The sequence below is a fragment of the Microtus ochrogaster genome, unplaced genomic scaffold (assembly GCF_000317375.1).
Source record: "Microtus ochrogaster isolate Prairie Vole_2 unplaced genomic scaffold, MicOch1.0 UNK16, whole genome shotgun sequence".
In the NCBI taxonomy this organism is placed as follows: Eukaryota; Metazoa; Chordata; class Mammalia; order Rodentia; family Cricetidae; genus Microtus; species Microtus ochrogaster.
Window position 1 is genome coordinate 3,740,026 of NW_004949114.1, and position 15,596 is coordinate 3,755,621.

A 15,596-nucleotide genomic window follows, 5' to 3' on the forward strand; every position below is an offset into this window, starting at 1 on the left:
TGTGCATGGTGATAGATATGGGTCTATTTTCATTCTTCTACATGTTGATATCCAGTTATGCCAGCATCACTTGTAAAATATGCTTTCTTTTTTCCATTTGATATTTTTTGCTTCCTTGTCAAAAATCAGGTGTTCAAAGATGTGTGGATTGATATCCGGGTCTTCTATTTGGTTCCATTGGTCCTCCTGTCTGTTCTTATGCCAATACCAGGCTGTTTTCAGTACTGTAGCTCTGTAGTAGAGTTTGAAGTCAGGGATTGTGATGCCTCCAGAAGTTCTTTTATTGTACAGGATTGTTTTGGCTATCCTGGGTTTTTTGCTTTTCCAAATGAAGTTGAGTACTGTTCTTTTGAGGTCTTTAAAGAATTTTGCTGGGATTTTGATGGGCATTGCGTTGAATCTATTTGTAACAACTTTTAAGGAAGAAGTTTTTGTTGTTGTTTGTTCTTTTGTTTTGGGGACTTTGGGGTGTTTGTTTTTGTTTTATTTTTTAGTTTTTGGTTTTGAGACAGGGTTTCTCTGGGTAGCCTGGCTGTCCGGGAACACAGCCTGGCCTCAAACTCAGAGATCAGCCTGCCTCTGCTTCCCTAGTGCTGGGATTAAAGGCGCCCTGTATGTATATGGGCGTTTTGTCTTGCAGGTGTTTGTACCGCATGCATGCAAGGCCTGCAGAGGTCAGAAGAGATCATTAAATTTCATGGAACTGGAGTTACAGGCAACTGTGAGCTGCCGTGTGAATGCTGGGAATTGAACCTGGGTCCTCTGCAAGAGCAGCCAGTGCTCTTAACCGCTGAGCTCTCTCTCCAGTCCTCCAAACCATGAACAACCTTTAAAGGTTGCTCCATATACCCCTCCAGAAAGACCAGCCTGTGAGAGCAAGGCCTGGGAAGCTAGACCTGCAGCTCCAAGCAGAGTCCCTGAGCATGCGTTTTCTCTAAGACGGGAACTAAAGCATCCAGACCAAAGAGAGGACTTCTGAAACTTTCTGTTGGAAAGTCCTTTTTGTCTAAGAAAGTTTTGCATAGTTCCAGTTAAAAAGGTGTTTTCGTTAGGTTTCTACTGCTGTGATGAAACACCACGGCGATAAATGACCTGGAAGGAAAGGGTTCCGTTCACTTACACGGCCAGATACCAGTCCATCACTGAGGGGAGACAGAGCAGGATCCTGGAGGCAGGAGCTGATGCAGAGGCCATGGAGGGGCGCTTGCTCATCAGGGCTGACTCAACCTGCTTTCTTATAGCACCCAGGACCATCAGCCAGGGATGGCACCACCTACAATAGAATGGACCCTCCCACATCAATCATCAATCAAGAAACTGTCCCACAGAGGCTTGCACACAGACCAATTTGGTGAGGAACTTACTTTCAAGACAGGATTTCTCTGTGTAACAGCTTTGGATGTCCTGGAACTCTTTTTGTAGACCAGGCTGACCTCCAACTCATAGAGATTTGTCTGCCTCTGCCTCCCGAGTGATGAGATTGAAGCTTGTGCCACCACCACCACCCTAAATTTTGTCACCCTTACTTGTGTCAAATTGACATAAAAAGTATGTAAAATGGATATATAAATCAAAGATTTAGTCAGGCAGTAATAGCAGATGCCTTTAATTTCAGCACTCAGGAAGCAGAGGCAGATGGATCTCTGTGAGTTTGAGGCCAGTCTGGTCTACAGAGCGAGCTCTAGGACAGCTAGGGCCACACAGACAAATCCTGTCTCAAGAAAATGAAACAAACAGAACAACAAAATCAAGGACTTACTGATAGTAAATCATGAAGAAATTTATTTGACAACAATTCTTTGGTATATATATAGTGTTACTATTTAAATTTTCTAAAACATTGTTTTTATTATTTATGGTACATATGTGTGGAGATGCATTCATTCTTGCTACATCCAGCATGTGGAAGTCAGGACAGGAATAGGAGTCAGTTCTCCCCTTCCCCCAGCGGGTTCTGGGGACCAAACTCAGGTTGTTGGATTTGCATGGCAGGCACCTTCACCCACTGGGCCATTGAACCAGCTCAATTTTGTCATTTATTGAGGATGAAAGTCAGGCCAGTGAGAGCATTAACTGCCGAGCTTCACTACCTGAGTTCGAGGCCCAGATCTCAGCCTGTGGAAGAAACTCTGTCCTCTGTCCCCTCTATACACATGCCGTGGCAGTGTGTACCCACACCCACGCACAAAATAGATGAACAAATATACTTTAAAAACTGACGAAAGTAAATTTGTATAGTAATGAGACAGATTGCTTGGTTTTGCAGAAAGAATTGAATCTGGGATGAAGATTTGACACCAAAGGAATACACCATCTTCAGAGCTTTGCAGAGTTGAGTAATATCTTGATTTTACAATCACCAAAGCTGAAAATGACACTTCACAGAAACACATACCGAAATGGGAATAGCTTTGGGACATTTCAGAGAGTGCTGGGAAGATGAAATTCAGATCAGCAACCCCCAAATCATCTTCTCTTGGCTACAGGAGCTTCAACCTAGGACCCCCTACATACTGGCTAAGAGCTCTACAACTGAGCTACATTCCCCGTCAAAGCATTTCAAAAAACAAACGTCCTAGTATGGTATGGTCCAAAGACGCACTGGTGTGATGCTCACCTGCGGAGTAATGGCAGTGGGAAGATACTGCATTCTGTTTTCTATAACCAGGCTCTGTGTTTCCCTATGAGTAGAAAGTGATGGATGTGCAGTAAAAATACACATTTTGGGAGATATGATAACGCAAGTCCAAGCTGCAGTGTTTCAGGCCATGCTCCCTGGCACTGCACTGCCTAGTAAGATGGCATTCGTGGTGCAAAGTGTGTATGTTGTGTGCTCAGAACCAAGGTTCAGCTGAGCTGTTGTGGCTCAGCCACTAATCCCAGCACTCGGGAGGCAGAGGCAGGGGGATCTCTGAGTTTGAGGTTACCTGGTCTACAGGGAGAGTTCCAGGACAGCCAGGGCTACACAGAGAAACCCTGTCTTGACAAAACCAAGAAGAAAGGGAAGGAAGAGGAGGAGGAGAAGGAGAAGAAGAAGCAAGGTTTATTTATGTGTACAAAGCAACACAGCCGCGGTGTTTAATTTTTAATTAATTTATGACTTGCTATTTAGAAATTTCTGATTGTTGCCAATTTTTTCTATAAGCTCCATGTGAATTATGCCATGGAGCATCTATGATGTCAGAGACAACTTCTGGAGCAGAGTTCTTGTTGCCCGCCTTCTTGCAGCAAGTTCTTTCCTTCCCGCTGCTGCACTGTGAACGCCTTTCTGGCTCATCATCACCTTTCTGGTTCATCGGAACTCTGTTTAGAAGCTTTGTTATAGGGCTTGTGGGGTGGCTCAGTGGATAACGACATGAGCCACCAAGCCCAACAACCTGGGTTCAATCCTCAGGACTCTCATGGTGGAAAGAGAATATTTCCCGTTTTCCTCTGACCCTCACACACCAGGGCATGTGTACACATTCATGTACACACTTTTTTTTTAACGATTTGCTTATTTGTATTCCTATGATTGTTTTACCTGTACATATGTGTTCACACTGTGTCCGGCCTGGCCTTTGGAGGTCCGAAGAGGGTGCTGGGTTTCCTGGGCTGGAGTTCTGGACAGCTGTAAGCTATTACGGAGGTGCTGAGACCCAAACCCAGACCTTCTTCAAGAGCAGCGTGAGCTCTTAACCACCGAATCATCTCTCTAGCCCCATAAATGCAATTAAAAATCAAAACAAAAAGTAAATAAAAGCCGGTCCCAGAGAGGAGAGTGGAGTGAGCCCGGGCACTGACGGTGACTGAAGGGCAGATACCTGGGCATTTCTGAACTTTCTGTTGGTGGCTCCTTCCAGTCTGTGAGGCTTTATCTTTCCTTGGTTTCCATGATGGCAGAGGTGGAGCCCGTGCCCAGCCACTGAGCTGCACCCCAGCTAAATCACGTGGGCAATCAAAGCTCACGTCACCAACTGAACAACTCAGCCCTGAGCCACCACAGCCCTCACTTTGCTCCTAGAGAGGAGAAAGCTGTCAACCCAATGCCACAGTGCTATTTTTCCTCCACTTTAGGAGAATTACAAATTAAAACAATATCAGTAATCTACTTATTTTTGTTTAATTTGCTTATTTACTAATTTTAAAGACAAAATCAGCGTACCTTTGGCTGACCTGGAGCTCATGTGTAGACCAGGCTGGCCCTAAACTCCTAGAGAACTACCTACCTCTGCCACCACAGCTGGCTTAAGACTAGTGTTGATATTTGTATTGCTGTTAGCATCCTTATTAATATTACTGCTGTTGATTTGTTTTGGTTTTTTGAGACAAGGTCTGTAGTGTGGGATGGCCTTAAATGCACTAGGTAGTCAAAGATGGCCTTAAGTTCTTAATATTCCAATCCTCTACCTTTCATGTTCTGGGATTACTTGCATGCACCACCAGGCCCAGCTAAAGTGCTAAATATTAAAGAGAAACATTTTTCTCTAAAATGTTCCCAACTGTGGGGAGAAACAAGAGCTTTGTGGGCAAAGAAATCTAAATAAAGCCAAAAGCAGCCCAGAAAACCCTTCGGAGTGGATGAAAAAGTTGATAGGGAAACTGGGCATAGACTGCTCAAACTTCCTGTTGGCCCTCGGAAATGTGTACAGTCTTTCGGACAGGGGTAGGCACAAAGACCTCCCAGGTATAGGCTCAGCCGAAACTTCCCAAGGTACCACACTGGCCTGCCTGGGGGGGGGGGGGGCTCTTACACAACCTCATTTAGTCCCCAACAGAAATTGGAAAAGGAGACCCCAAAGCTCAGAGACCAGAATCTGGTCATTTCTCCATGATCCCCTAGTATACTGGTTCCCAATCTTCCTAATGCTACGACCCCTTAATACAGTCCCTCATGTTGTGTGACCCCAACCAAAGCATTATTTTCGTTGCTGCTTCATAACTGTAATTTTACTTCTGCTATGAATTGTAATATAGGTAATTTTGGAGATAGAGGCTTGTCAACAGGGTCTCGACCCACAGGTTTGAGAATCAGTGCGCTGGAGTCTTAGAGACTTGGGAGACTAGAGACTTGTGGCTGTTGCTGACAGTCTGTAATCTAACCCAATACCTGAGTGCCGAGCTCCTCCACTTCCAGTGCGGGGTCTGAGGAAGTTTCTAAATGTTTCATTTCTTAATTTTTGTTTACTAAAATTTTAATTACACTTATTTATTTAGAGTGGTGTGTGTGTGTCTGTGTGTGTCTGTGTGTGTGTGTGTCTGTGTGTGTGTCTCTGTGTGTGTCTGTGTGTGTGTGTGTGTGTGTGTCTGTGTGTGTGTGTCTGTGTGTGTGTGTGTCTGTGTGTGTGTGTCTGTGTGTGTGTCTGTTTGTGTGTCTGTGTCTGTGTGTGTGTGCACTCAAAAGAATCAGTTGTTTCCTTCTACTGTGGGTCCCAGGGACAGAACTGAGGTTCTCAGACATGGTGGTTGCTGAGCCATCTTTCTGGTCCTTGCTTGCTTTTTAAAAGTAAGAATATGGGAAGAACTTTACAAGTCAGTAACAAGATGAACCAAAAAGGAGTAAACAATCTGAAATATTTCTCCAAAATTATACAAATAGCAAAGGGATGTTCCATGTCTTAAACAAACAAACAAACAAACAAACAAAAAAAGCTCTGAATGAGACCGGCCCCCATAGGCTCATATGTTTGAATGCTTAGTCACCTGTTAGTAGAACTGTTTGGGAAGGATTAAGAGTGTGGCCTTGTTGCAGTGGGTGGGTACTTGCTGGGGGAGGTGTGTCACTGGGGTTGGCTTTGGGCGTCAAAAGCCTATGCCAGAGCAAGTCTCAGTGCCCCAGCACCATGCCTATCTGTCTGCTGCCGTGCTCCTCACCACGACAATAGTGGGCTAACTCCCCGAATCTGTTAGTAAGCTCCCACTTAAATGCTTTATTTTACAATCGTCCTGATCATAGTGTCCATTCACAGCAATAGAGCAGTAGCTAAGACGGTCTCTCAGGTGACTGGCCTTAAACCCTGCCCTACTGCTGCCACTTGCCAAGTTCTGGGATTTCCGGCATGTTCTCACACCTAGCTAACAGTCCACATCTTTAGCTGCTAGAGAACTGCAACACAAAAGCATGCATAGGCGCTGTGAGTCAGTTTCTCAGAAAGTTAAAACTGAGTCACCATGTGACTTGGTGGTCATCTCAGTCTTGAGAAAGTCCAACATATATCCACATAAGAACTTTTTCCCAATATTCACAGCATTTTTATAAATACCCAAAAGTGGGAGTGATCCAAATGTCATCAGCCGCACACGGGCACCGTACAATGGAATATCACTGGACAACGTAAAGTGGATGAAAGGTACGCATGCGTGCAGCACGCATGGATTTCAGAGAGGATGCTCAGAGGACAGACAGAAGAGGCCACGCATGTGATTCCAATGACATAAAACTTCCAGAACAAACATGTAAAAACAAAGCAGGGTGGCAGCTATGATGGCCAAACTTGGTTGTCAACTTGATTGGATCTCGAACCAAGCAGAAGATGAGCTGCCGGACACTTTTAAGAGGGACTTTCTTGATAGCGCTAACTGTGGGCACATTCTGGAGGCAGCCCAGCTACAAAGGGCATAGAAGAAGAAAGCCTGCCTTTTGCCTGCTTCTCTTCACCCTACAGGCAAGTTCATCTAGCCTTTCTTACTACATCCCTTGCTGGATGAGAACCATCTCCAGCTTCCTGCTGCAGCCAGCGCAGCCTGCATCGCCGAGACTGGGGGTGGGGGGGGGTGCCGGGATTGAGACAGGGAGGCTTCTTTTCAGGTGGAAGAACAGCAACCTTTAGGTTGCCCAGCAACCTTTTATACCTCTACTCCTTCTGTGGAGACCCACAGGCCAGAAAGAACACAAACATCCTTGTCAATTACAGACCACAAGGAAGTTCCACTGTCAGTCAGGGGGAGTGAGGGCAGCTGGATCACAACACTTCCAACACAGACTGAAGACCCTAAGTCTCCAGGACTCTTCCAGGCCTTCTGTGCCTGGGACTGGTGAGACATTCAGCATGATGGACTGAGCATCTGCCAGGGTCTTGGTTCCTCTGGTGTGAGACTCTGTTCTGTAAACCAACAAGTGTGTGTGTGTGTGTGTGTTTTCTGTTCCTCTAGACTGGAGAACCAGCTGATACGACATTGCCTATGCAGGGGGCTGAGGAGGAGTTGCTAATAAATACTAAGTTTCTTTTTAAGAGAAATTAGCTAATATGTTAATACAGTGGCCAGGAACTGGCATGATCCCCTACCTCAGTCTCCCAAGGGCTGGGATTACAGGCATGTACCACCCCATCAAGCCTGAAAAAATAAATTTCTTCAGTATTCAAAGCTGCTATGTAAATCCTAAATTTCTTTCTGGAATTTTTTTTTTGGCATGTGTGCATGTGTGTGTTTGTGTAGATATTCAAGTGTGGTAGGGGACATGTTTGTACGTGTATACAGGCCAGAAGTCAACCTTGAATGTCCTTCCTCAACAATGTCTACTTTGTTTCTTGCTAGGTCTCAATTGTATTGGAGCTTGCCTATTAGGGTGGGCTAGCTGGCAATGGAGCCCTGGGGTCTGTTTTTCTCCCTCTGCTTCTGCAGCACTGGGATTACACGCGTGTGCTTCCCAAGTGCTTTCTTTTCCTGCTCAGGTTCCCACGCCAAATGCCAAGCATATCATCGGCCGAGCTATCTCCACACCTATTAGGTGGCTATGTCTTCAAATCAGATTAGGAGTGAGCCTTCAGCAGATTAAAAACCCCAGAAGTAGCTGAATTTTGTGGCATCTAAATTACACCTCAATTTAAATTAAGATGAATTTTTAGCATCTGAACGGTCAGGTTGAGCCTGCTTTTCTTCCACCTGACCAATCACCACCCACAAGCTGATGGAGGCAGGTGCTATCCAGCTCCCACAGCTTGTAGCTTGGACATTCGAACCTGCTGCCTGTCTTTGTAGTACATTTAGGGGTTTTGTTGTTGTTGTATGTGGAGCTGTTTTATTTTTACTTTGTGACTTTGTGTTGTATGTGGTTTTATTTTTTTTACTTTCGAAGACGATTACATTAGAGTTTGAGCAGGCAAATGGTAAACTCTTGCAGCTAAGATAAAGGCGAACTGGAGGAAGAGAGAAAGTTACACCTCTGCGATCAGGAATTGACGTCTGTCGTAAGCTGCACAGAGCTGGAGACGTCGCTTGGTTGGTAGAGTGCTTATCTAATGTGCATGGAACCCCAGGCTCCATCCTCAGCACCAAGGGAAATCCACAGCAGTGGCACACCCTTTGCCATCCCAGGTGCGAAGTGGCGGCAGGAGGAGCAGAAGTTCATGGTCATCCTCCAGTGCACAGAACTGGAGGCAAATTTGGGTTAGGTAGGAGAGGGAGAGGGGCGGGGAAGAAGAGCAGCACCACAAGAAAGTTGCCACTGTATGGGGGAAAAAGAAAAAGATCCATTTTCTGACTCAAAAGTACTCAGACCTACCAATGAAGGCTTGTAAGCAACTGCTGCATTTCATTTTTTAAACGAAAAGATTTCGTGTCATGTTCATACTTAATCTTCTTAACCCCAAAGCTTTGAAATCGCTTTGAGGAGAGAGAGACTGAGAACCCCAACCGGCGAGAGGGCGCGCAGAGCGCAGTCTCTGTCGGGATCCGGTCAGGGTCACCACGCTCTTCCTCCCACAGGGGTTCCCTGGGGGACGTCACCCCGGTCGCCGCCCCGCAGCAGCCGTGCGCGGCCGCCCAACCGAGCTTCGAGCCTTCGACCCTAGAGCCGCTTCCGTGCGCCCAGGGACGGCCGCGCCCGGACGCGTGCGGGACGGGCGAGCGAGGGAAGCGGCGCGGGCGCTCGCTACAGTCGTCCGGGAGGCGACTCCAGGCCACTCTCCCCGCACCCATCCCGTCCGCAGAAGGGGGCCCCGGCGCTGCCGAGGGAGGGGCGCAATCATTCGCCCGTCCGTCCTGGGCGTCCACCGTGAGGCGGGCGCCCGGGAGCCGCGGCCGCCGCCGTCGCTGGGAGTGTGGGCAGGGCTGCCGGGGGCTTCCGTGGGCTCGGCCTCGCCCACCTCAGGAGGAAAAGCAGGGGAAGCCCCGGCGCCCGGCGGCAGCGAGGGGGAGCGCAGAGGACAGGGCAGTCCGCCCCCGCGCCCGCCGCTCGCCCTCCCGCCCGCGCGTCCAGCTCCGCGCCCAGGCTCCCACCCTGCCGGGCGCGCGTCTACGGCCAGGGGCTCGCGGCGGCCTCCAGCGCCCAGCCCCGGGGAATGCGGCGGCCCCCGGCCCCTGGCGCCACTCGGTGTCTCGGCTGGGCCTCCTCGCTCGTCTGCTCCGCGGCCTCGACGCTCCCGGGTCCCCTGATGGCAGCCAAGTGGTTCAAGGAGTTCCCGCTGACCCTGAAGACCGCGTCGGAGCGTGCCAGGCCCGGGGGCGCGGGCGGCAAGCCGCGCAAGAATTCGGAGACCGGCGGCGCGGCGCCCGCCCCGGGCAAGGGCCGGAAGAACTCGGCGGCCGAGCTGGGGGGCAGCAGGGCGGGCGGCGGACCCCTCAAGGACAGCCGGCTGTCCCGGGACAGCCTGCAGGGTCTGATCCAGGCCGCGGCCGGCAAGGGTCGCAAGAACTCCCGGGTCACCGCCACCGCCACCGCCACCGCTGCCACCACTGAGGAGGAGCCCCACCGGGGCGCGGTGGCCAAGAGCGCGGGCTGCAGCACCTACATCAGCAGGCTCATCAAGGTGGACACACAGGAGAAGAATGGTAAGAGCGGCTACCCGGGTGGCGGCAGCACCAGCAGCTCTAGCAGCTCCTCTTCCTCTGCGTCCTCTTCACCGTCCTCCCTGGGCCCCGAGCTGGACAAGGCCAAGATAATGAAACAGCAAGACACGGTAGGAAGCCAGCGTCTCTACCTACCTCTCAGTGCTGGGGGCACACGGGAGCCTGTTGAATCCCAATATTCCTTATGCGTAAGATAAGTTCAAGATGTTTCCCAAGGTCCTCCCCTGAGTCGATTCTGACTCCCAAGTGACCGTTTAAAAATCATTAGACTTACTTTCTTTTGGAAAGATTTTTTGCCCAGGCTTCAAGACCTTGACTTCATTGTTTGTTGTGTTTGGTTTTTGTTCGTGGGTTTAGAAGGGCAGTTGAAGGGAAGGGATAGAAATCAACCCTTTTATAGGTGTGGTGTGCTTTGGTCCTTGTTTTCGAGTTTGTCATCAAGGGGTACCAAGGCTAGACTTCTGTAGACTCCTGAGCACACAGAGGAACTGTAAAGTGTGAGTTCCCATCTCCCAAGCCTCTCAGAGTTCCAGCATTGCCAAGAAGACAGACCTTCCATTCATTCTGTGATTATTGCTGTGCTATAGAGTAAGGGCCATTCCCTGGGGGGAGGATGGGGGGCTCAACGTCCTTAACCAGGAAATGCCCATAAGGAAATTGCAGATCAGGAGAGAAGAAGGTGTTTCCGGCATCTTAGTCACCAGAGGATTTCTGGGTGCTGTCCAGTGTGGGAAAGGTTAATGGGGGGGGGGTCTGTGAGCCAATTCTCCATCCATGCAGGGCAGAGCTGGGCTTTCTGCCTGTGAGGAATGGGGAGAGAGAAGAGCTCCCACTCAGGTTTTAGGCTTCAGCCCACGCAACCGCTTCTTGGTGAGGGGCTTAAATTTCCTCTTGCCTTTCAACAAGCTGACCTAGACTGCCGCGAACTTGTGTGAAGTGGCATGTATTGGGTACCATTCAAGAGTTTACAGAGATCTGTGTGCCTGTCCTGTTCCAGGCACTGAACAGAGCCACGGGAAGATGGAGCTGGAAGCATCTCATATATAACTGGGTGGCATGCCTCAGTGTTGGGCAAGGACTGAGTGTCACCTCCTACCTTCCTTGGTGTATCCGAGTTACAGCATGTGGAGCAGGTTTCAAGGAGGATGGGATGGAGTTAGTGGTAGTCACAGTCCCCTCTTGTGGGTGTCACTTGTGGGTGACTGGCATTTCTTAGGCTGTCTTCTCCGAGGTGGCAGATTCTTCCAGTCTGTCCCCTTCTCTTAACTTCTCCCTTAACTTTCTGAATTACTTCCTCATGAGCTTTCTGCCAGAGACTGTGGAGCAGGGACCAGGCCTCCTCCCTGAGTCGGGGTCTCACCCCTGTAGTGTTAGCAGCCACTCCAGAACAGAAGTGCCGTGCACACAGAACACCTCCATGCACCCTGTGGTTTGGAACGACAGATGCTCTTGCACATAAATACCATCAAAGTTCTGTCTGTCGTAGCTGCTAAATCACTCTCCCTGTGGATTATGGAACCCGAAACTTCTGGGGTACTGTTCGGTGCTAACCTGTGATGCCCATCTCTTTGGAGCTTGTAAAAATCCTTGAGGCCAGGAAGCAGGTGTTGGACTCCTTTTTAATCACCTTGGTTCTATGAAGTGACTCACTGGGTCTGTATTGCTTAGCTGGCAGGAGACTCGGAGCTGCCAATCTGTGATAGAACAATTCTTCTCCGTGCACTGAGGCCCCAGATACCCTCCCCTACCCACTGTCTACCCTGCCGCTCTCTTAACACACAAGCAAGGCACAGAAGAAAGTTTGTCTTGCAGAGATACGTGATCAACTACAAAAGCTGTCAGAACTGATGAGAAGTTTTGACTCGTTGGACCTGTGGGAGCATTCACCAGCCATTTTGATGCTGTTGCCATTTTCCTATCTGGGAAATCCTTAGCAACTGTCCTTTCTCATTGGACAGGTCATCATTTTAGAAGACTACGCTGACCCATATGATGCCAAACGGACCAAAGGTCAAAGGGACGCAGAGAGAGTGGGTGAAAACGATGGCTACATGGAACCCTACGACGCACAGCAGATGATAACAGGTGTGTGCCTGATGAGGACAGAAATGTCATTCTCATTCAGAGTGTTGGAGAATGGTAATCAGGGGTGGGTGTGGTGGTGCACACCTTTAATCCCAGCACTTGAGAGGCAGAGGCAGGAGGATCTCTGTGAGTTCAAGGCCAGCTTGGCCTGTGTAATGAATACCAGGACAGTCAGGGCTATGTAGAAAGACCTTGCCTCCAAAAAAATAGAGAAATATAGATAGATGATAGATAGATAGATAGATAGATAGATAGATAGATAGATGGATGATATTTGGGGAAGAGAACAATTTAATCAGATTTTGCTGAATGGAAGAAACAGAAATTAGATCCAAATCTTAAAGGAAAAATTCCTAATTGTCTTTTGGTGTCCTTCAGAGTTGTAAGAACTTGAAGAATTTTGTTTTTAAGTTTTTCTGGTTTTGTGCAAGATGGCATTTGAGAGTCTGCTCAGTCTGTCTGTAGCCTTGACCTTCTAAAAATTTCATTACATTTTACTCGGGTGTTCTCGTGCCACCAAGTGAGGGTGGGAGTCAGAAGTCAGCTTGTGGGGGGCGGTTCTTGCCTCTCAACCTCGGGCTGCCCCACCACGCTGGTACCTTTACCCACAGAGCTGTCTCACTGGCCTCACACCCTTCGCTTTTAACATTGCCGACAGGTTGACAGAGCCTGAGCTAGTAGGCCAAGCAGTGCTCTAATTAGTATAGTTTCTGTGTGGTTATGTCTGGTCTGGGCAGCCGGGAACGAACAAGCGGCCTCTGCCTACACGGATATACATATCTTGGCCACATTCAAAAGCATTGGCATCATAATGGAGATTATTACTCTGTACAAATATAAAATATATACTTCCGGGATTCAATCTGTAAACGTTGGAGATGTAATATAATTTTTTTCTACTGTGGTAGAAGATTTATCTCAAATTCTTCAACACTGAAACAGAGTAATTAATTACTAGGGGAAAATTAACAATCTCTGTCAGCCACTCCAGGCAAATCACAGAAAACTAAACTAACCTTGTTGTTTGCCAAGTCCAAGTCCCAGTCTGTGGGCTGAACAAACCCTCGTGTGGGTCTTGGTGTCAGACCTTTCTCTTTTACTCAGTTCTTATAAGTTGGTGAGGAGTATGTAAGCAAAATATCAAACTAGTTCAGATTTATTTGGGAATTTTAAAGTAAGCAACCGTAATGAAGTCTGTGGCTCCTGAGTGCTGACTCGTGTGTCCTGTTCACGTGTGGAGGACTTTACTGTGTTGAAACACACGGACGAGCTTTCCAGCCTGGGCTGGGCGAGCTGTCCCTGCAGAGGCTAGCAGAGAGGTGACTGTCACACCCTGGAAAGCCAAGACAGGCAAGAACGAGAGACAGGAAAGCTCTGCTCTGTTTCCTGCTTCCCTGCTCACAGAGATAAGGTACCATGCTGGGGAGGGTGTGCCCTGGCCAGGCTGTGACCCTGCAGGTCATTGGACTGTGGCCCCTGATGAAGTCTGTGAATGAAAGGAAGTGAGAACGAAGTCACTTTTACAAAGTTTTAGTGGCCTAAACGGAACAAGGGAAAGGATTGACTTTTACATATAACCAAGGAAAATGTTTGGTTTCCTTTTTATTTTTAGAATTTCATATGTAAGTATAATACATTATGGTCATACCCACTCCTTCCCCCCAACTCCTCCTGCGTCCCCACCCCACCCCCTCTCAAACGCATGGCATCTTCTATAGCATATATAATACATGACACATATGTATGACTACATAAATATATTATACATAAAGCCTACTGCTTCCCACTAGTGTTTGCCACATGCACGTGGGTGCAGGGCTGAGCACTGGGGCGCGGGCATCCTGGGCTTGCCAGGTCCAGAAGACATGGCTACAGCATTCCTCCTGGTCCTCCGTCTCTACCCTCCCTCCTCCCCTTCTCCCACCGTGTCCCCTCAATGTTGGCTGTAATAGTTATGTTATAGATGCCCCTTTGGGAGGGGGGTGGGTATCCACAGTCACTTGTTTTCTGTGTTTGACCAGTGACTCTGTAGTAACCTCCACTGGCTGCAAAAGCATAGCTTCTTTATTTGAGGGGGGGTGTGGCTCACACCTTTAATCCCAGCTTTCCGGGGGCAGAAGCACAAGGATTTTTAAATTTGAGATCAGCCTGATCTGCAGATCAAGTTCCAGGACAGCCAGGGCTACACGCAGAAACCCTGTCTTGAAAACACTACCACCTCCTCCCCCGAGAAAGAAAAGGATAGGGAAGTAGCTTCTTTGCAGGGGCTAGAAGTGCACCAGTCAGGAAAGCCCAGGAGTGCAGCTGCTCACAAATGCTTCCTTCTAGCCACCCACCCACCCCATGCTGGGGATTGAACCCAGCCAGAACTTTGAGCATAGTAAATCAGCAATTCTCAAAAGAACTGCATCCCCAGTTTCATTTTCTTGGATTTGTCGCCTCAAAAGCTCTCTAAAGGGACTAACCATCCCCTGTGTTACCAAGTGAAAACAAGCATAGAGGACCCCAGGCTTGTCCCGCTTGCAAGACTTTATCTATCTGGTGTGTGGGTTCTCGTGTGGAAACCAGAGGGCAGCCGGTAGGACATAGTTCTCTTCTTATACCCCAGGTCAATTGAGAGCATGCACCTTTACCTGCCAAACCATCCAGACACACACATACTTTTTTTTAAAAGTGTGTACTTTTTTATTTAAGAGGCAAGGTCTGCTCACTATAGTTCTTAAACTTTTCTGTTTGATTTTCATGACAGGGTTTCTCTGTGTGGTCCTGGCTGTCCGGGCACTTGCTCTATAGACCAGGCTGACCTGGATCTCAGAGATCCTGCCTGCCTCGGCTGGCGTTAAGGCATTTACCACCACACTCAGCAAGGTCTTTTTCCTAAGAAACCCAGGCTGGCCTTTTGCATCAGCCTCCCAAATCCTGGGATATAGATGTCAGCCACTGTGCCTTCTATTTTGGTTCCCATTGGCTTTTGTTCATTGATTTGTTTTGAGAAGGGTCTTGCTATGTAGTGATGCTGTCCTTGAATTTACTGTTCTCTGCCTTCCTCAGCCTCCCAAGTGCTGAGATTACAGTCTCTCCTTTGACTTCACAAGATTTTTTTCAGAATAGATGAAGAATTCGAGTTGAGGTCTACCACTCCAGAGTGAGTGCTGTGTCCCCATTGCCTCATGGCCCAGACATACTCAAGTCTTGGGGTACGTGCTACTATCCCAGGCTCGATTTTTACATTGGTATATCATGTGAATCCCAGCAGAGGGACAGCCTCGCTTTGGGTCAGTGTTGTAGAAGGCCACTTGTTCGTTTCTGGCTGCTCAGAACCAAAATAATCACAAAGAAGCCATATTATTTGCAATACTATTTGGGCAATAGCTTAAGCATATTTCTGGCTAACTCATAGCTTAAATTAACCCGTCTCCATTAATCTGTGTATTGCCACGAGGCTATGGCTTACCAGCATCTGTTTGTGGTGGGGCTACATGGTTTCTCTTGACTCCGCCTTCTTTCTCCCAGCATTCAGTTTAGTCCTCCCCCCACACACACCTAGCTCTATTCTACCCTATCACAGGCTCAAGTAGGTTTATTATTATTACTAACCAGTGTCATTCACAACATACAGAGAGAAATTCCACATCAGGTCAAGTCTGTAGGGTCTGTGTAGGTATCATTTTAAGTATGTCTAGGCAGTGTGGCACTGGAGAAATTCCACATCAGGTCAAGTCTGCAGGGTCTGTGTAGGTATC

General features: G+C 48.3%; 1 protein-coding gene across 2 annotated transcripts in view; it reads left to right on the forward strand.

Annotated features, from left to right (window-relative positions):
• Nucleotides 1–8,841: 8,841 nt before the first annotated feature.
• Nucleotides 8,842–15,596, forward strand: part of She (Src homology 2 domain containing E) — a 24,683-nt gene continuing 17,928 nt past the window's right edge. For both annotated transcript variants that reach the window (XR_003378741.1, XM_005367195.2), the window contains exons 1-2: nt 8,842–9,878; nt 11,727–11,853. Coding sequence is in view for 1 of the 2 variants with exons in the window: in XM_005367195.2 (XP_005367252.1) it covers nt 9,261–9,878; nt 11,727–11,853 (745 nt within the window). In the remaining variant the exon portion in view is untranslated. The remainder of the gene's footprint in view (nt 9,879–11,726; nt 11,854–15,596) is intronic.